The following is a 21,912-nucleotide window of genomic DNA, read 5'->3' on the forward strand; positions in this document are numbered from 1 at the left end:
GGGGAAAGGGTCGGTTACAGGCTGGGGAAAGGGGAGGTTACAGGCTGGGGAAAGGGGCGGTTACAGGCTGGGGAAAGGGGCGGTTACAGGCTGGGGAAAGGGGGGTTACATGCTGGGGAAGGGGGGGGCAATTACAGGCTGGGGAAGGGTGGTTACAGGCAAGGGAAAGGGGCAGTTACAAGCTGGGGCAGGGTGGGGGGTTACAGGCTGGGGAAAGGGGCGGTTACAGGCTGGGGAAAGGGGCGGTTACAGGCTGGGGAAAGGGGCGGTTACAGGCTGGGGAAAGGGGCGGTTACAGGCTGGGGAAAGGGGCGGTTACAGGCTGGGGAAAAGGGCAGTTACAGGCTGGTGAAAGGGGAGGTTACAGGCTGGGGAAATGAGCGGTTACAGGCTGAGGAAAGGGGTGGTTACCGGCTGGGGAAAGGGGAGGTTACAGGCTGGGGAAAGGGGAGGTAACAGGCTGGGAAAAGGGAGGTTACAGGCTGGGGAAAGGGGCGGTTACAGGCTGGGGAAAGGGGCGGTTACAGGCTGGGGAAGGGGGGGGGTTACAGGCTGGCTGCGATGTATAAATCTCAGGACTGGATGGACAGAGGTGAAGCCGCCTCTATAGATTACTGTATTGCCTGAAGCCTTATTGATCAAATATATGACCAGTTACTGTCTTTGCAATTATATAGTGAACCCCTGGACGAGGTTGCTTAATTTTAAGGATTTGAAATGTGCAGAATGGCGGCCATACCTCAGCACCGCGTGTAATTATTATTCCAACATCTGATCTTTTACCAGCCGAAAGGTGAAGCGATGGAACCGAGCTTTCCGGAGGAAATGTCGGCTGGCGGTTAAGTCGGTCACCTTCTATTGGATGGTTCTGATCCTGGTCTTCCTGAACACGCTGACAATCGCCTCTGAGCATTACCGGCAACCTGACTGGCTGACGCAGATACAAGGTAATAGTGTCTGCAAAGACTATTTCAAAGTTACCAATAAAAAAAGGGGGAATGCATCCTAAAAACAACGCGTTTCGTCAACGTTAGCTTCACTTCCTCAGGAGTAGACGCCTTCCACGTATTGTCTGTAAGAACCCAGCTTGATAATTGGTATAAAAACATTGGTTTAGCACCCCCCAAATGAAAACCTCCGAAGGGTGTCTGATCCGGGAGCTGCCGAAAGGGGGGCCCATGACACCCCAACAAGACAACCAGTTGCAGCACATGGCAATGTGGATAAGGATTGAAAAACCAACATCCATCCATGTGTTACCCACTCCTGACCCCTGCAGTCTATGCCTTACCCACTCCTGACCCCTGCAGTCTATGCGTTACCCACTCCTGACCCCTGTACTCTACACATTACTCACTCCTGACCCCTGTACTCTACACGTTACCCACTCCTGACCCCTGTACGCTACACGTTACCCACTCCTGACCCCTGTACTCTACACGTTACCCACTCCTGACCCCTGTACTCTATGCGTTACCCACTCCTGACCCCTGCACTCTACACGTTACCCACTCCTGACCCCTGCAGTCTATGCGTTACCCACTCCTGACCCCTGTATTCTACACGTTACCCACTCCTGACCCCTGTACTCTACACGTTACCCACTCCTGACCTCTGTACTCTACACGTTACTCACTCCTGACCCCTGTACTCTACACGTTACCCACTCCTGACCCCTGTATTCTACACGTTACCCACTCCTGACCTCTATACTCTACACGTTACTCACTCCTGACCCCTGTACTCTACACATTACTCACTCCTGACCCCTGTACTCTACACATTACTCACTCCTGACCCCTGTACTCTACACGTTACCCACTCCTGACCCCTGTACGCTACACGTTACCCACTCCTGACCCCTGTACTCTACACGTTACCCACTCCTGACCCCTGCACTCTACACGTTACCCACTCCTGACCCCTGTATTCTACACGTTACCCACTCCTGACCTCTGTACTCTACACGTTACTCACTCCTGACCCCTGTACTCTACACGTTACCCACTCCTGACCCCTGTATTCTACACGTTACCCACTCCTGACCTCTGTACTCTACACGTTACTCACTCCTGACCCCTGCACTCTACACGTTACCCACTCCTGACCCCTGTATTCTACACGTTACCCACTCCTGACCTCTGTACTCTACACGTTACCCACTCCTGACCCCTGTATTCTACACGTTACCCACTCCTGACCCCTGTACTCTACACGTTACCCACTCCTGACCCCTGTACTCTACACATTACTCACTCCTGACCTCTGTACTCTACACGTTACCCACTCCTGACCCCTGTACTCTACACGTTACCCACTCCTGACCTCTGTACTCTACACGTTACCCACTCCTGACCTCTAAACTACGTACTTACCCATTCCTGACCCCATACACGCTGTAAATTACCCGCCCCTGAACTGTGTACATTACCTACTCCTGACCCCATACACCCTGTATATTACATACTCCTGACACATGCATTTTGTATGTTGAATATTCTGGACACCTGCACTCTGTATGTTACATACTCCAACTACCTGCACTCTGTGGGGCAGATTCAGATAGAGATACGCCGTCGTACCTCTGAGTCCGGCCGTCATATCTATGCGGCTGATTCATAGAATCAGGTTCTGCATAGATCTCCCTAAGATCCGACAGGCGTAAGTGACTTACACCGTCGGATCTTAGGCTGCAATCTCCCGCTGGCCGCTAGGTGGCGCTTCCGTTTGTATACGCGAGGAATATGCAAATGAGGAGATCCGCCGATTCAGAAACGAACGCCCGCCCGTCGCTTTTTTTTTTACGTCGTTTGCGTTTGGCTTTTTCCCGGCGGATAGTTACCCCTGCTATATGCGGCGTATCCTATGTTAAGTATGGCCGTCGTTCCCGTGCCGAGTTTTGAATTTTTTACGTCGTTTGCGTAAGTCGGTCGCGAATACGGATGGACGTAATTTACGTCCACGACGAAACCAATGACGTCCTAGCGACGTCATTGGGAGCAATGCACGCCGGGAAAATTTGCGGACGGCGCATGCGCAGTTAAATCGGCGCGGGGGACGCGCCTGATTTAAATACTACACTCCCCCCTAGCCGCGGAATTTGAATTTCGCCGGGGGATTTACGATACGCCGCCGCAAGTTTTGAGGTAAGTGCTTTCTGAATGCAGCACTAGCCTCTCAAACTTGTGCCGGCGGATCGTAAATCAGATAGATTACGCGGATCTAAAGATCCGCTAATCTATCTGAATCTACCCCTGTATGTTACATACTCCCATTACCTGCACTCTGTATGTTACATACTCCCATTACCTGCACTCTGTATGTTACACACTCCGATTACCTGCACTCTGTATGTTACATACTCCGATTACCTGCACTCTGTATGTTACATACTCCGATTACCTGCACTCTGTATGTTACACACTCCGATTACCTGCAATCTGTATGTTACACACTCCGATTACCTGCAATCTGTATGTTACACACTCCGATTACCTGCACTCTGTATGTTACACACTCCCATTACCTGCACTCTGTATGTTACATACTCCGATTACCTGCACTCTGTATGTTACACACTCCGATTACCTGCAATCTGTATGTTACATACTCCGATTACCTGCACTCTGTATGTTACACACTCCCATTACCTGCACTCTGTATGTTACATACTCCGATTACCTGCACTCTGTATGTTACATACTCCGATTACCTGCACTCTGTATGTTACACACTCCCATTACCTGCACTCTGTATGTTACATACTCCGATTACCTGCAATCTGTATGTTACACACTCCGATTACCTGCACTCTGTATGTTACACACTCCCATTACCTGCACTCTGTGTGTTACACACTCCGATTACCTGCACTCTGTATGTTACATACTGCGATTACCTGCACTCTGTATGTTACACACTCCGATTACCTGCACTCTGTATGTTACACACTTCCATTACCTGCACTCTGTATGTTACACACTCCGATTACCTGCACTCTGTATGTTACACACTTCCATTACCTGCACTCTGTATGTTACACACTCCGATTACCTGCACTCTGTATGTTACACACTCCCATTACCTGCACTCTGTATGTTACACACTCCCATTACCTGCACTCTGTATGTTACATACTCCGATTACCTGCACTCTGTATGTTACACACTCCCATTACCTGCACTCTGTATGTTACACACTCCGATTACCTGCACTCTGTATGTTACATACTCCGATTACCTGCACTCTGTATGTTACACACTCCCATTACCTGCACTCTGTATGTTACACACTCCGATTACCTGCACTCTGTGTGTTACACACTCCGATTACCTGCACTCTGTATGTTACACACTCCGATTACCTGCACTCTGTATGTTACATACTCCGATTACCTGTACTCTGTATGTTACATACTCTGATTACCTGCACTCTGTATGTTACATACTCCGATTACCTGCACTCTGTATGTTACACACTCCCATTACCTGCACTCTGTATGTTACACACTCCCATTACCTGCACTCTGTATGTTACATACTCCGATTACCTGCACTCTGTATGTTACATACTCCGATTACCTGCACTCTGTGTGTTACACACTCCGATTACCTGCACTCTGTATGTTACACACTCCGATTACCTGCACTCTGTATGTTACATACTCCGATTACCTGTACTCTGTATGTTACATACTCTGATTACCTGCACTCTGTATGTTACATACTCCGATTACCTGCACTCTGTATGTTACATACTCCGATTACCTGTACTCTGTATGTTACACACTCCGATTACCTGCACTCTGTATGTTACACACTCCGATTACCTGCACTCTGTATGTTACATACTCCGATTAACTATACTCTGTATGTTACACACTCCGATTACCTGCACTCTGTATGTTACATACTCCGATTACCTGCACTCTGTATGTTACATACTCCGATTACCTGCACTCTGTATGTTACATACTCCGATTACCTGTACTCTGTATGTTACACACTCCGATTACCTGCACTCTGTATGTTACATACTCCGATTACCTGCACTCTGTGTGTTACATACTCCGATTACCTGCACTCTGTATGTTACACACTCCGATTACCTGCACTCTGTATGTTACATGCCTTTGACCCCTGTGCCCTTCCCAATGTTACCTCACCCAGATTTCTCCACATTGGCAGCATGCTAGGGGGGGGGGGGGTGTTCGGGCTCAGTCCCTGGCCCTGGAGGGGCCCTTTCAGGTAGGATGTATAGGGCACCATGATTTCTAACAGCCGCCCTTCCATTTTTCCATGCTCTCTTCCAGCCTACGCCAATAAGGTGTTGCTCTCTCTCTTCACGGTGGAAATGCTCCTCAAGTTGTACAGTTTGGGGTTCCATGCCTATTTTATGTCGTTCTTCAATCGCTTTGACTGCTTTGTGGTGTGCGGGGGAATTTTGGAGACCGTCCTGGTGGAGTTCCATATCATGTACGCCCTGGGGATCTCCGTCTTGCGCTGCGTCCGGCTCCTCAGGATCTTCAAGGTCACCAGGTCAGTGAGGTTTCCTGTTGGGTATGTGGGTGAGAAGACATCTGCATAGGGGTATCACATATAGGGGCACGCCTGCCTGCGGATTGGACAGTGAAGAGGCACCAGCCATGTGGAGAGTCATCACTCTTTGCTATTGTTAGGATACACCGATTGGCCATAACTTTATGACCACCCCGGCTAATATTGAGTAGGTCCTCTTTTTCCAGCAGAACGGCCCAGAGGTATGGACTCCACTAAACCTCGGAAGGTACGTTGTGGTATATGGCGCCAAGTTGGGAGTAGCAGATCCTTTAAATTAGGAGGTGGGGCCTCCGTGGATCGGACTTGTTTTTCCAGCACATCCCACAGATGGCCGAATGGATGGAGATCTATAGAATTTGGAGGCTAAATGAACACCTCCAACTTGTTGTGTTCCCCAAACTATCCACATGAATGGTAGGAGCCAAGGTTTCCCTGCAGAGCATCACACTGCCTCCGCCGGCTTGTCTTCTTCCCATACTGCATCCTGGTGTCATCTCTTCCCCACAGGGCTGGCCCTACCATGGGTCCCAGTGGGTCCATTGGACCTAGGCAACAAATTGAACCGCGGCCGCCTCTCCTTCTCTTCTGTTTACCCAAAAAAATATTTTTTTTACAGCAGTTTTGTGTGTCATGATGACAACTGCCCCCATGCTGCTCCGCCTGCCCCTATACTACTTTAGCCCGCCCCTATACTGCCCTAGCCTGTCCATATACTTCCCCTAGCATGTCCCTATACTACCCTAGCCTGTCCTTATACTACCCTAGCCTGTCCTTATACTACCCTAGCCTGTCCCTATATTACCCTAGCCTGTCCTTATATTACCCTAGACTGTCCATATACTACCCTAGCCTGCCTATATACTACCCTAGCCTGCCCCTATACTACCCTAGCCTGTCCTTATATTACCCTAGACTGTCCATATACTACCCTAGCCTGCCTATATACTACCCTAGCCTGCCCCTATATTACCCTAGCCTGTCCATATACTACCCTAGCCTGTCCATATACTACCCTAGCCTGTCCTTATACTACCCTAGCCTGTCCCTATACTACCCTAGCCTGTCCCTATACTACCCTAGCCTGTCCTTATACTACCCTAGCCTGTCCATATACTACCCTAGCCTGTCCATATACTACCCTAGCCTGTCCTTATACTACCCTAGCCTGTCCATATACTACCCTGTCCATATACTACCCTAGCCTGTCCATATACTACCCTAGCCTGTCCATATACTACCCTAGCCTGTCCATATACTGCCCTAGCCTGTCTATAATTCTACCCTAGCCTGTCCCTATACTACCCTAGCCTGTCCCTATACTACCCTAGCCTGTCCCTATACTTCCCTAGCCTGTCCCTATACTGCCTTAGCCTGTCCCTATACTACCCTAGCCTGTCCATATACTACCCTAGCCTGTCCATATACTACCCTAGCCTGTCCATATACTACCCTAGCCTGTCCATATACTACCCTAGTTGTCTATAAACTACCCTAGCCTGCCCCTATACTACCCTAGCCTGTCCATATACTACCCTAGCCTGTCCATATACTACCCTAGCCTGTCTATATACTACCCTAGCCTGTCCATATACTACCCCAGCCTGTCCATATAAACTACCCTAGCCTGCCCCTATACTACCCTAGCCTGTCCATATACTACCCTAGCCTGTCTATATACTACCCTAGCCTGCCCCTATACTGCCCTAGCATGTCCATATACTGCCCTAGCCTGTCCATATACTGCCCCTATACTGCCCTAGCCTGTCCTTATACTACCCTAGCCTTTCTATATACTGCCCTAGCCTGTCCATATACTACCCTAGCCTATCCATATACTTCTCTAGCCTGTCCCAATACTTCCCTAGCCTGTCCCTATACTTCCCGAGCCTGTTCCTATACTTCCCTAGCCCACCCCTTGGAATTGAACACAATGGTATGTCATATAATTTTGCATATAGACAGAATGCTGTTGCATGTAAATCTGACCTCCTGGTAAATTTCATTTTAGTTTTAATTATCATGATATAAAATAATGGATGTGGGGGCCTGATTTTTTTTTTGGGGGGGGGGGGTGGGCGGCAGCATCTTATTCTTGGACCCAGGCAGCTCAATGTTTCGGGCCAGCCCTGCTCCCCCAGGTAAGTGACACACACACCCGGCCATCCACACGATTCATCAGACCAGGCCGCCTTCATCCTTTTTTCTTTGGTGGTCCAGTTCTGAATCTCGCGTGCCAATTGTAGGCGGTTTTTGGCTGAGGACACGGGTCAATAGGGGCATCCTGACCAGCCTGCGGCTACCCAGCTCCATACACAACAAACTACGATGCCCAACTTTTTCAACACATCAACTTCTGGGGACAACATGTTCACTTGCTGCCTAATTAATCCCACCCATTTCAGATGTCATTGTAACAAGATAACCAATGTCATTCACTTTACCTGTCGGTGGTCATAATGTTATGGCTGATCAGTGTATGTACTCTGCCGTAGAGCCTGACTGTAGTACTGTGTTGTCCCCCCCCCAAACAGCGTGGGACCCACCCCCCCCAAAATCTATACCGGATCCTTATCTGAGCATGCAGCCCAGGATGCCAGGAAAGAGGGGGAATAAGGGAGCCCCCCTTCTGAACCATACCACATGGCCTCAACATGGGGGGGGGGGTGCTTTGGGGCAGGGGGAATTGATGGGGCATTGATGCAAATGATTGGGCACTATACCTCCCACAGACAGGGGCTCTGCCCCCCCCACCCCAAAGCCCCTTGTCCCCATCTGGGGCCCGGAGTCTTGTTAAAGGGGGCTTCTAGATTGCGATAAGCCCCCCTCCTTGCAGACCCCTGCAACCACTGCCCAGGGTTGTGGGGAAGAGGCCCTTGTCCCCATCAACATGGGGACAAGGTGTTTTGGGCAAGGGGGGGGCAGAGCCCCTGTCACTGGGAGGAATAGTGTCCCATCATTGGTATCAGTGAAAGGAATAGTGCCCCATCATTGGTATCAGTGGGAGGAATAGTGCTCCATATCTGTGGATGTAATAATTGCCAAAGGGCCGCAGTTTCGACACCACTGCCCTTCGACCAATCAAGACATATATCCAATCCAAATTGGCATGTCTTGACTGTGGAATGAGACCCGTAGCGCCACATGGGCCTGTGTTAAGGGGGAGAATTCAAAACCCACCTGGTGCAAACAAATGACGGACATCACAAGCCTTATATGACCTGGTGTAGCATGTTTATGTAGCCATAGTGCACGATAATGTATGTATTTCATGAGGAACATGGCGTGTCACATCACCTGGCATCCTTCTCTCTCTCTCCCACCTTCCCATCACTGTCCTCTCCAGACACTGGGCATCGCTAAGTAACCTGGTCGCCTCCCTGCTGAACTCCATGAAATCCATTGCTTCTTTACTGCTGCTTCTCTTCCTCTTCATCATCATCTTCTCCTTGCTTGGGATGCAGCTCTTCGGAGGAAAATTCAACTTCGACGAGACCCAGACCAAAAGGAGCACCTTCGACACGTTCCCTCAGGCGCTGCTCTGCGTCTTCCAGGTGACCGTTTTTTTTTTACTTTTGAATTGGGTCTTCATGGGCAGGGATCCCATGTACAGTGGGATGGAAAGTTTGGGCACCCCAGGTAAAAATTTGTATTAATGTGCATAACGAAGCCAAGGAAAGATGGACAAATCTCCAAAAGGCATCAAATTACAGATTAGACATTCTTATAATATGTCAAAAAAAGTTCGATTTTATTTCCATCATTTACACTTTCAAAATGACAGAAAACCAGAAAAATGGCGTCTGAAAAAGTTTGGGCACCCTGCAGAGTTAATATCTTGTACTGCCCCCTTTGGCAAGTATCACGGCTTGTAAACACTTTTTGTAGCCAGCCAAGAGTCTTTCAATTCTTGTTTGAGGGATCTTTGCCCATTCTTCCTTACAAAAGTCTTCCAGTTCTTTGAGATTTCTGGGCTGTCTGTCACGCACTGCTCTTTTAAGGTCTATCCCGAGATTTTCAATGATGTTGAGGTCAGGAGATCCAGTGCTGGACTGACAGAAGTATTTAAAAGCCGCTGTCTTTACTCCTGTCAGCCTTAAAATTTAAAGGAACTTGTGCCCCCCCATCACTACAATACACACTGTGCCCAGGGCAGCCGTCCCTTCTGCCCACCCCTTGTCCCAGCCCTGAGAGTAGATACCAAGTAACGTTTATGTATGTAACGAGACCCTTGCTCGCTCGGTTCCGCTCTCCCGACACTCCTCTGCTACTATGGGATCAGATTGCGGATCGCAACGTCTGATGGTTCGGTCATCCAAGGCTCCGGGATTCGAACTACAGCTATGTGCCGTTCGAAATCCATCAGAACAAAACACCAGGCAGGCTGTATGTAAGTTCAAACAGGAGACTCTCTTATTGGATGCACACAACACACTTTTATACAGCAGTTTGAACACCCCGCCCCCAACAACCGCTTTCCTATTGGTCAATTGTAAAGTACATTGTAGTTCTTAATTAGGTCCTCTTAGCCATGCAAATGAGGACTTGAAACAGGGTCAGCAGGGGTTGGTCCGATAGCTTGAATAGGAGGACTGCTATGTGTAATGAGACAGAAGCCCCAGGGGGCAATCAAAGTACACAAACAGTCAAACACAGAACAATGCTTTCCTCCAGACCATGGAGCCGTCTGGAGGGGGGGTCAGCCTTAAGACAGGGCAGAAGACCCCCCCACTGTGTAACAGATTCAAACACTTCAGCATTCCAAGGTCCATGACAATACTCCCCCCTGAGAAACAGTCCCAACAGCCACAGTGGGACCCTGAACGGGTCAACTCGAGGATGTTGGAAAAGTAGTCTTAAGGTTCCAGGTCTGTCTGCCGGGATAACCCATCTGCCTTCCTGTTTTGAGGCCCTGGCCCATAATCGGAAGGCAAGAGGCTCACACTCAGTCCTCTCCAAAAGCCTCTGTAACAGCTAGGTCTGTCACATTGTATAATACTTATTTTTTTTCTTTTTGCCACTGTATGCTGTTCTTTCATAACCAATCCATTATCTCTATCTTTTTTTTTTCTGTGGTTAATACGCAGATCCTTACCGGAGAGGACTGGAATGCAGTGATGTACGATGGGATCATGGCATATGGGGGGCCGTTTTTCCCTGGAATGTTGGTCTGTATATATTTCATCATCCTCTTCATTTGTGGAAACTGTATCCTTCTGTAAGACAATTTTTGGAGCGAGTGATCCCCACCACTGATAACCAATTCTCAAAGCTACTCTGAAACGGAGCTCAGTGTTGGGACGAGGTCCTTTAGCACCCAAGGCAAGAAGGCCAAAGTGCTGCCCCCATGAGCTGTGAAGTGGCTTCCCCCCCTTGGACCAGCCTTGCTTGTAAGCACTTATAGGTAGATTCAGAGAGAAGTGCCTACAGTTACGGCGGCGTAGCTTAGCGTGTTTAGGCTACGCCGCCGTAAGTTAGCTAGGCTAGGCGAGACATGATTCACAATGTACTTACCTGCTAAGTTGCGGCGTAGCCTAAAGCGGCGGGCGTAAGGGCGCCTAATTCAAATGTGTTTGAGGGGGGCGTGTTTTATGTTAATGGCGCTTGACCTCACGTTTTTTTTAACTGCGCATGCGCCGGGCGCCTACATCTCCCAGTGTGCATTGCGGCTAAGTACGCCGCTTGGGCCTATTGATTTCGACATGGACGTAAACGACGTAAATCCCGATTCACGGACGACTTACGCAAACAACGTAAAAAATTCGAATTTCGACGCGGGAGCGGCAGCCATACTTGACATTACTATTCCAACTAGGGTTAAGCTCTAACTTTACGCGGCCTATCTCTTACGTAAACGGCGTAAAAGTACTGCGTCGGCTGGGCGTACGTTCGTGAATTGGCGTATCTCCTCATTTACATATTTTACGCTGACCGCAATGGAAGCGCCACCTAGCGGCCAATCCGAAATATTGCAATCTAAGATAGGACGGCGCAAGCCGTCGTATCTTGGATATGTTTAAGCGTATCTCTGTTTGAGCATACGCTTAAACATAAGACGGCGTAGATTCTGAGTTAGGTCGGCTTATCTACTGATAAGCCGGCCTAACTCTTTCTGAATCTACCTATTAGTGTCAGGGCCATTCACAGCTTTAAGTTCGGACAATTCAGCAAGAATTGGCTGAAACTTGAGCCATGAAGGACCATCACTACCAATTTGGTGCTCCGCAGTGCAGTGGCCACACTCAAAATTAACACCAGGTGAAATAAACAGCATCCAAAAAGTGAAGCACACACAAACATGCACAGGGCGTTCACATGGTCCTCCTCTGAAGAGAAAGGACCCTGGTCCTGATTCCCTGGGGTGTAAGACGTCTGACGGGGACTAGGGTACCAGTGGTCCACCCATCCAAAACCAGGTGGATCACATTCTACGAGGGGATTTGCTAAGGACTTCCCCAAAGGAAGACTTTGTGGGAGGGCAAGAACCTGACCATAAGGCCACATGATTCCCCCAGAGAGGACTGGAATGCAGTGATGTATGATGGGATATGGGGGACCATTTTTCCCTGAGATGTTAGTGTGTGTATATACTGTATTTATTGGCGTATAACATGCACTTTTCCCCCCTGAAAATAGAGAGCAAATCCTGGGTGCGTGTTATATGCCGATATTTACCTGGCTGCTTTGGGAAGGGGGGGGGGAGGAGTGGCGAGCGGCGAGCGCCGTTGGATTACACATAGCCGGGATCTCCTGTTTACTCGGTGCTCAGTCACACACAGCTCCGCCTCCTGGGTGGCTCATAGCATTGACGTCACATGTCACAGCATTGGACCGGTGTTCTGTCTATTATAACAGCCGCCTAGGAGGCGGGACTGTGTGTCTCTGAGCACAGAGTAAACAGGATATCCCTCAGTGTAATCTGGCAATGGCATGGCTGCTGATTGGCACTGGTGAGGCTGTAGATGGGCACTTATCAGGCTGCATTGATGGGCCACGGAGAAGCTGTAGATGGGCACTGATCAGGCTGCAATGATGTGCAACGAAGAGGCTGCAGATGGGCACTGATCAAGCTGTAATGATGGGCAATGGAGAGGCTGCAGATGGACACTGTTCAAGCTGTAATGTTGGGCAGTGGAGAGGCTGCAGGTGGGCACTGATCAGGCTGCATTAATGGGCAATAGATGGGCTGCAGATGGGCATTAATCAGACTGCATTGATGGGAAATGGAGAGGCTGCAGATGGACACTGATCAGGCTGCAATGATGGGAAATGGAGAGGCTGCAGATGGACACTGATCAGGCTGCAATGATGGGCAATGGAGAGGCTGCAGATGGGCACTAATCACACTGCATTGATGGACAACGGAGAGGCTGCAGATGGGCACTGATCAAGCTGTAATGATGCGCAATGGAGAGGCTGCAGATGGGCACTGATCAAGCTGTAATGATGCGCAATGGAGAGGCTGCAGGTGGGGCACTGTTTAGGCTGCATTATTGGGCAATAGAGAGGCTGCAGATCGCAGTATCAGGCTGAATTGATGGGCAACGGAGAGGCTGCAGATGGGCACTGATCAGGCTGCATTAATGGGCAATAGAGAGGCTGCAGATGGGCACTGATCAGGCTGCAATGATGGGCTATTGCAGTCGCTGTTCCAGATGAGAGGGAACAGACGATCAGTGACATGTCACTAGGAAGAACGGGGGAGATGTTGTTGTGTTTACACTGACACCTCCCCGTTCTTCAGCTCAGCGACACGATCGCGGGACACCGGCGGACATCGGTTCCCGCGGGCACGGTCACAGAGCTCGCGTCAGGGTCGTCGCGTCAGGGCGGCGCACGAAAACACAGCGGCAAATTAATAGGGAACGTATATATACACCCATTTTCGCAGCCGTGCCATTCTGTTGACGTAAAAACTCGTGCGGCGGTCGGCAAGCGGTTAAAAAAGGAAAATTCAGAAAGCGGTGATGATGTGAAGGACCGTTGTTTCACTTTCCTTCCAGAACAATTCAATGTGATTGCTCTCATTTGCTATGAATTACAGCACTCTGCTGTATCGCTACATCTACAGTGTATTGCTCTTTTATTGCCCAACTTGGAACTCAACAAAGTCATTTCTAGTTCAGAATTATTCAACGCTTTTCATTTACAAGTTGCTGTGATAATTCATATTACGATTTATGATACTTGATTGTTTGAACGTCTTCCCTTTTAGCTTATCAGACTCTTCCTTAACCTGCCTGTGTAGATATCTTACTGAACGTCTTCTTGGCTATCGCTGTGGACAATTTGGCAGATGCCGATAATATCAACACTAAAGACAAAAAGTGAGAAGGGTATTGTTGTGGTAAATGCAAAAAACACCCATTGCAGAAAGATTATATTCCATGTATTCTCAACCAGGGTTCCATGGAACCTTGGCATTCCTCTATAAAAGTAGCCATTCTCAACCAAGGTTCAGTGGAACCCTAGGGTTCCTCAAGGGTTCTATGGAACCTTGGCATTCCTCTATAAAAGTAGCCATTCTCAACCAAGGTTCAGTGGAACCCTAGGGTTCCTCAAGAGGTTCTATGGAACCTTGGCATTCCTCTAAAAGTAGCCATTCTCAACCAAGGTTCAGTGGAACCCTAGGGTTCCTCAAGAGGTTCTATGGAACCTTGGCATTCCTCTAAAAGTAGCCATTCTCAACCAAGGTTCAGTGGAACCCTAGGGTTCCTCAAGGGTTCTATGGAACCTTGGCATTCCTCTATAAAAGTAGCCATTCTCAACCAAGGTTCAGTGGAACCCTAGGGTTCCTCAAGGGTTCTATGGAACCTTGGCATTCCTCTAAAAGTAGCCATTCTCAACCAAGGTTCAGTGGAACCCTAGGGTTCCTCAAGGGTTCTATGGAACCTTGGCATTCCTCTAAAAGTAGCCATTCTCAACCAAGGTTCAGTGGAAACCTAGGGTTCCTCAAGGGTTCTATGGAACCTTGGCATTCCTCTAAAAGTAGCCATTCTCAACCAAGGTTCAGTGGAACCCTAGGGTTCCTCAAGGGTTCCATGGAACCTTGGCATTCCTCTATAAAAGTAGCCATTCTCAACCAAGGTTCAGTGGAACCCTAGGGTTCCTCAAGGGTTCTATGGAACCTTGGCATTCCTCTATAAAAGTAGCCATTCTCAACCAAGGTTCAGTGGAAACCTAGGGTTCCTCAAGGGTTCTATGGAACCTTGGCATTCCTCTAAAAAAGTAGCCATTCTCAACCAAGGTTCAGTGGAACCCTAGGGTTCCTCAAGGGTTCTATGGAACCTTGGCATTCCTCTAAAAGTAGCCATTCTCAACCAAGGTTCAGTGGAACCCTAGGGTTCCTCAAGGGTTCTATGGAACCTTGGCATTCCTCTAAAAGTAGCCATTCTCAACCAAGGTTCAGTGGAACCCTAGGGTTCCTCAAGGGTTATATGCAGTGCCGGCCCAAGACATTGTGCTGCCTGGTACCAAGAATGAAATGCTGCCCCCCCCCCCCCCAAAACAAAAATTACGCCCACCAAAATGCCCAATCATCCATTATTTTATATCATGATAACTAAAGTGGACCTATCATGGCTCTATTCATGTATATAGGAGTATAAAAATTACCTGTTATGGCTCTATTCATGCAATCAACCCCACAGTGGAGCAGAGAGCCGAACGGGAGGAGCGGTCGGGCGGCAATTATCCCTACAGTGGAGTGGAGAGCGGAGCTGGCGGAATGGGATGGCGTGCGGGCGGCAATTTGCTGCCCCCCTGAAAGTGCTGCCTGGTACAATGGTACCATAGGGTCCCATGGTAGGGCCGGCCCTGGTTCTATGGAACCTTGGCATTCCTCTATAAAAGTAGCCATTCTCAACCAAGGTTCAGTGGAACCCTAGGGTTCCTCAAGAGGTTCCTAGGGGTTCCTTTAGCTGTGGTTGACTGTTCTCCCATTTTGGTGCCTGAAATGTTCCAAGACCAATGCCACGTGGCAAAGCCAGCAGCATGACACCAATCGTCTTTTTAGCTCCTTGTAATGCCTCGTACACACAATCGGTTTTCCCGACGGGAAAACTGCCATGTTTGCTTTTGGTCAGGAAAACTGGCCGGCAAAAAAATGAGAACTTGTTGTTTTTTGCTCGGCAGTTTTCCCTATGGGAAACATTGCAGTGGAGCATACACACAGCCGGTTTTTGCCCGACCAGGGGTGGACTGACCATTCGGGCACTGCCCGTGGTCCCATAATCTATTGCCTGGGGGCCTTATAATCTCCTATTGCCTGGGGGCCCCATAATCTCCTATTGCCCAGGGGGCCCATAATCTCCTATTGCCTGGGGGCCCTATAATCATCGATTGCCTGGGGGCCCCATAATCTCCTATTGCCCGGGGGCCCCTATAATCTCCTATTGCCTGGGGGGCCCTATAATCTCCTATTGCCTGGGGGCCCCATAATCTTCTATTGCCCGGGGGGCCAATAATCTCCTTTGCCCGTGGGCCCCGTGAGTTGTCAGTCCTCCCCTGTTCCTAACCAACGCTGACATGGCGGGAAAACTGGCCGTGTGTACACGGGGAAAAGCAACCGAGCAGGTTTTCAGTTTTCCCCTCGGTTTTCCCAGCGGACTTTTGACTGCCGGAAAAAACGATCGGCTGTACGAGGCATAAGGGTGACATCCTTAACATTATTGTAAGGCTTGCATTCTTCTTATTCATAACCAATGTAGGGGGCATTTTTCATATTGACCCATGGTAAACTGTTTTTTGTAAGGGTTCCCTGAGACCTAAAAATAATTTTCGAGGTTCATCTGGGGTAAAAAGGTTAAGAAAGGCTGCTCTAGAGGCTGCTGGGGGTTCCTATAGATGTGGGTAATTGTCCTCCTGTCTGCTAGACTAGTGCCTGCATAGTTCCAGGACAAAAGGCCACTAGGCATGACGGTAATGATCTTTCTAGCTGTCTGTTCTGCCCCGTACACACGATCGGAAATTCCGACAGCAAAAGTCCGATGTGAGCTTCTGAACGGAAATTTCCGACCGTGTGTATGCTCCATCGGATTTTTGCTGTCGGAATTTCCGCCGAACAAAAGATTGAGAGCTGTTTTTTTTTATCGATTGATCGACTAATTTCGATTAATTATAATTTATTTTCAGGGGAGGGAAGAAATCTGGGAAGAAAGAGGACAGCTCAGTTAAGGTAGGTGCATCTAATGCTGCTTTGACCATCAAATGAACAGAGAAAGCCTTTGCTGAGAGTCTGTTCTTTTATGTAGGTTCCCTGTGAGGAAGATAATGAGGAAGATAATGAGGAAGAAGAAGAAGGAAGTGAAGAATGTAAGTTGTCTTGGACTTATCATTTAATACTAATATTAGCATCTAATGGACAAAAGTATATGTGATATCTGACCATGGAGTTGGCCATCCCCCATGGCCATTAATATGAAGTTGCCTCCTGATGGCCATCAATATGACGTTGCCTCCCGATGGCCATTAATATGAAGTTGCCTTCCGATGGCCATCAATATGAAGTTGCCTCCCGATGACCATTAATACGAAGTTGCCTCCCGATGGCCATTAATATGAAGTTGCCTCCCGATGGCCATCAATATGAAGTTGCCTCCCGATGGCCATCAATATGAAGTTGCCTCCCGATGGCCGTTAATATGAAGTTGCCTCCCGATGGCCGTTAATATGAAGTTGCCTTCCGATGGCCATCAATATGAAATTGCCTCCCGATGGCCATCAATATGAAGTTGCCTCCCGATGGCCGTTAATATGAAGTTGCCTCCCGATGGCCGTTAATATGAAGTTGCCTCCCGATGGTCGTTAACATGAAGTTGCCTCCCGATGGTCGTTAACATGAAGTTGCCTCCCGATGGCCGTTAATATGAAGTTGTCTCCCGATGGTCGTTAATATGAAGTTGCCTCCCGATGGTCGTTAATATGAAGTTGCCTCCCGATGGCCATCAATATGAAGTTGCCTCCCGCTGGCTATCAATATGAAGTTGCCTCCCGATGGTGGTTAATATGACGTTGCCTCCCGATGGCCATTAATATGAAGTTGCCTCCCGATGGCCATTAATATGAAGTTGCCTCCCGATGGTCGTTAATATGACGTTGCCTCCCGATGGCCGTTAATATGAAGTTGCCTCCCGATGGTCGTTAATATGAAGTTGCCTCCCGATGGTCATTAATATGAAGTTGCCTCCCGATGGCCAATAATATGAAGTTGCCAACCGATGGCCATTAATATGAAGTTGCCCCCCGATGGTCGTTAATATGAAGTTGCCTCCCGATGGCTGTTAATATGAAGTTGCCTCCCGATGGCCATCAATCTGAAGTTGCCTCCCGCTAGCCATCAATATGAAGTTGCCTCCCGATGGCCATTAATATGAAGTTGCCTCCCGATGGCCATTAATATGAAGATGCCTCCCGATGGCCATTAATATGAAGTTGCCTCCCGATGGCCATCAATATGAAGTTGCCTCCCGATGACCATTAATATGAAGTTGCCTCCCGATGGCTATCAATATGAAGTTGCCTCCCGATGGCCATCAATACGAAGTTGCCTCCCGATGGCCATCAATATAAAGTTGCCTCCCGATGGCCATCAATATGAAGTTGCCTCCCGATGGCCGTTAATATGAAGTTGCCTCCCGATGGCCGTTAATATGAAGTTGCCTCCCGATGGCCGTTAATATGAAGTTGCCTCCCGATGGCCGTTAATATGAAGTTGCCTCCCGATGGCCATTAATATGAAGTTGCCTCCCGATGGCCATCAATATGCCGTTGCCTCCCGCTGGCCATTAATATGAAGTTGCCTCCCGATGACCATTAATATGAAGTTGCCTCCCGATGGCCATCAATATGAAGTTGCCTCCCGATGGCCATTAATATGAAGTTGCCTCCCGATGGCCATTAATATGAAGTTGCCTCCCGCTGGCCATCAATAGGAAGTTGCCTCCCGATGGCCATCAATATGAAGTTGCCTCCCGATGGCCATTAATATGAAGTTGCCTCCCGATAGCCATCAATATGAAGTTGCCTCCCGATGGCCATTAATATGACGTTGCCTCCCGATGGCCATCAATATGAAGTTGCCTCTCGATGGCCATCAATATGAAGTTGCCTCAGGATGGCCATTAATATGAAGTTGCCTCCCGATGGCCATTAATATGAAGTTGCCTCCCGCTGGCCATCAATAGGAAGTTGCCTCCCGATGGCCATCAATATGAAGTTGCCTCCCGATGGCCATTAATATGAAGTTGCCTCCCGATGGCCATCAATATGAAGTTTCCTCCCGATGGCCATTAATATGACGTTGCCTCCCGATGGCCATCAATATGAAGTTGCCTCCCGATGGCCATTAATATGAAGTTGCCTCCCGCTGGCCATCAATATGAAGTTGCCTCTCGATGGCCATCAATATGAAGTTGCCTCCCGATGGCCATTAATATGAAGTTGCCTCCCGATGGCCATCAATATGAAGTTGCCTCTCGATGGCCATCAATATGAAGTTGCCTCCCGCTGGCCATCAATATGAAGTTGCCTCCCGATGGCCATTAATATGAAGTTGCCTCCCGCTGGCCATTAATATGAAGTTGCCTCCCGATGACCATTAATATGAAGTTGCCTCCCGATGGCCATTAATATGAAGTTGCCTCCCGATGGCCGTTAATATGAAGTTGCGTCCCGATGGTCATTAATATGAAGTTGCCTCTCGATGGCCATCAATATGAAGTTGCCTCCCGATGGCCGTTAATATGAAGTTGCGTCCCGATGGTCGTTAATATGAAGTTGCCTCTCGATGGCCATCAATATGAAGTTGCCTCCCGCTGGCCATTAATATGAAGTTGCCTCCTGATGGCCATTAATATGAAGTTGCCTCCCGATGGCCATCAATATGAAGTTGCCTCCCGATGGCCGTTAATATGAAGTTGCGTCCCGATGGTCATTAATATGAAGTTGCCTCCCGATGACCATTAATGCCATGCCATTGTCGCCACTGTTCCCATCAATTGTCGCCACTGTGCCATGCCAAACGCAGCCACTGTGCCATGCCACTGTTTCCACTGTGCCATGCCATTGTCGCCACTGTGCCCATCAATTGTCGCCACTGTGCCATGCCAAAACCCAGCCACTGTGCCATCAATTGTTGCCACTGTGCCATGCCAAATGCAGCCACTGTGCCATGCCATTGTCGCCACTGTGCCCATCAATTGTCGCCAATGTGCCATGCCATTGTCGCCACTGTGCCCATCAATTGTCGCCACTGTGCCATGAATGAATGAATTAATGAATGACTTGTATAGCGCTACTCTTGCGAACTGAATCGCCTCTGGGCGCTTTTTCCAGCCAGTGTCTGCTTGGCTGGTGCGGTCATTTTACCCCGTAGGATCGTGACACGCTTGGGATACACAGTCATACACACATATATACATATATATACTGGGTCGATTTGGACAGGATCCAATTTACCTACCAGCATGTCTTTGGAGTGTGGGAGGAAACCGGAGTACCCGGAGGAAACCCACGCAGGCACAGGGAGAACATGCAAACTCCAGGCAGATGGTGTCGTGGTCGGGATTCGAACCAGAGACCCTTTTGCTGCTAGGCGAAAGTGCTACTCACTACACCACTGTGCTGCCACTGTGCCATACCATTGTCACCACTGTGTCCATTATTTGCCGCCAGTTTGCCCCTAAAATTCCGCCAGATTGACCCCCCCCCCCCCCCCGCCTGGCACTTACCTTTCTTGGTCAGCCATCCTTGGATCCTCCTCCACGATCCCTCAAAGTAGTCCCGCCCTCCACGTCGCTTCAGCCAATCAGGTTATCGGTAACCAGAACCGGTGAACCCAATTGGCTGAGACGCCTGTCAGTGTCAGTGCACACCCCCTGCGTCCCCTGGCTAACTATTTGGAAAACGATTAGAGCCCTCAGGCTGTAATCGGAAAGCCTATCTGAGCCGCTGGCTCTGATAGACACTTCCAAACCCAACCAGCTGCCGTTATTCAGATGGCCGGCACTCACCAGGGGACCGGGCATCTGAATAGTGGGCAGCGGCGACAATTCATAGATTCATGCAATGCCTGAGTCTATGTATTGTTTTTCAGTGGCGGTGCAGGAGCGAGAGGGGGCGGCGCTCCTGCGCCCTCTATGGACGCACCGCCACTGGATCCCTGCGAATGCAGCCAAGAAAACGGCTGATCGAGTACAAAGGCCCTTGATAATAGGAATGCCAACAGGGGTAGTGGTGACCGTTTTATTGTTATAAGGCATGGGGGTGTAATCTGTCTATGTGTCTTTACAGCTGAGGAGGAGGAAGATGAGGAGGAAGGAAGCCTTCCGGACTCCCACCTGGATAAACTGGCAGAGTTCGCCCCAAAGGAGAAAGTTCTTCCGATCCCAGAGGGCAGCGCCTTCTTCATTCTCAGCAACACCAACTGGTGAGAGGCTTCCCTATAGATAGAGAACGTTTCCCCTGAGTTATATTCTGTGTATTTCATATCAGCAGAGGACAGTGGCGTTGCTAGGTGGCAAGAAGACCAGGGGCTTCAGCCCGAGGCCGGCACCGGGGGGGGGTGGGGGGCGCGGTTGCGGGGAGGTTTCGGATCCGGGATGGTCATGGCGCAGGTTTTTTGGGCTGGGCGGTGGGGGGTGAGCTCACTTGCTGGTTGCTGCCTGGCTTACCATTGCCCATCAATTTTGAACACTAAACTCACCTACCTGACACACTGACCATTACACTGACTACCTGACATACATACACCTACCTGACATACACTGACATACATACACCTACCTGACATACACTGACATACATACACCTACCTGACATACATACACTGACTACCTGACATACATACACCTACCTGACATACATACACTGACTACCTGACATACATACACCTACCTGACATACATACACTGACTACCTGACATACATACACCTACCTGACATACACTGACTACCTGACATACATACACCTACCTGACATACATACACTGATTACCTGACATACATACACCTACCTGACATGCATACACTGACTACCTGACATACATACACCTACCTGACATACATACACTGACTACCTGACATACATACACTGACTACCTGACATACACTGACATACATACACCTACCTGACATACATACACCTACCTGACATACATACACTGACTACCTGACATACACTGACATACATACACCTACCTGACATACATACACTGACTACCTGTCATACATACACCTACCTGACATACACTGACATACATACACTGACTACCTGACATACATACACTGACTACCTGACATACATACACTGACTACCTGACATACATACACTGACCAGGGCCGCCATCAGGAATTATGG

The 21,912-nt window shown here is 49.0% G+C and overlaps 1 protein-coding gene across 1 annotated transcript in view; it reads left to right on the forward strand.

Annotated features, from left to right (window-relative positions):
* The window catches only part of CACNA1F (calcium voltage-gated channel subunit alpha1 F), a 167,712-nt gene that overhangs the window by 65,236 nt on the left and 80,564 nt on the right, over positions 1 to 21,912 (forward strand). The window contains exons 13-20 of the mRNA XM_040322711.1: positions 787 to 947; positions 5,312 to 5,537; positions 8,902 to 9,109; positions 10,643 to 10,763; positions 13,804 to 13,882; positions 16,689 to 16,731; positions 16,808 to 16,868; positions 20,847 to 20,982. Of these exons, the coding sequence (XP_040178645.1) occupies positions 787 to 947; positions 5,312 to 5,537; positions 8,902 to 9,109; positions 10,643 to 10,763; positions 13,804 to 13,882; positions 16,689 to 16,731; positions 16,808 to 16,868; positions 20,847 to 20,982 (1,035 nt within the window). The remainder of the gene's footprint in view (positions 1 to 786; positions 948 to 5,311; positions 5,538 to 8,901; positions 9,110 to 10,642; positions 10,764 to 13,803; positions 13,883 to 16,688; positions 16,732 to 16,807; positions 16,869 to 20,846; positions 20,983 to 21,912) is intronic.

Source organism: Rana temporaria, chromosome 9, assembly GCF_905171775.1.
Source record: "Rana temporaria chromosome 9, aRanTem1.1, whole genome shotgun sequence".
Classification (NCBI taxonomy): domain Eukaryota; kingdom Metazoa; phylum Chordata; class Amphibia; order Anura; family Ranidae; genus Rana; species Rana temporaria.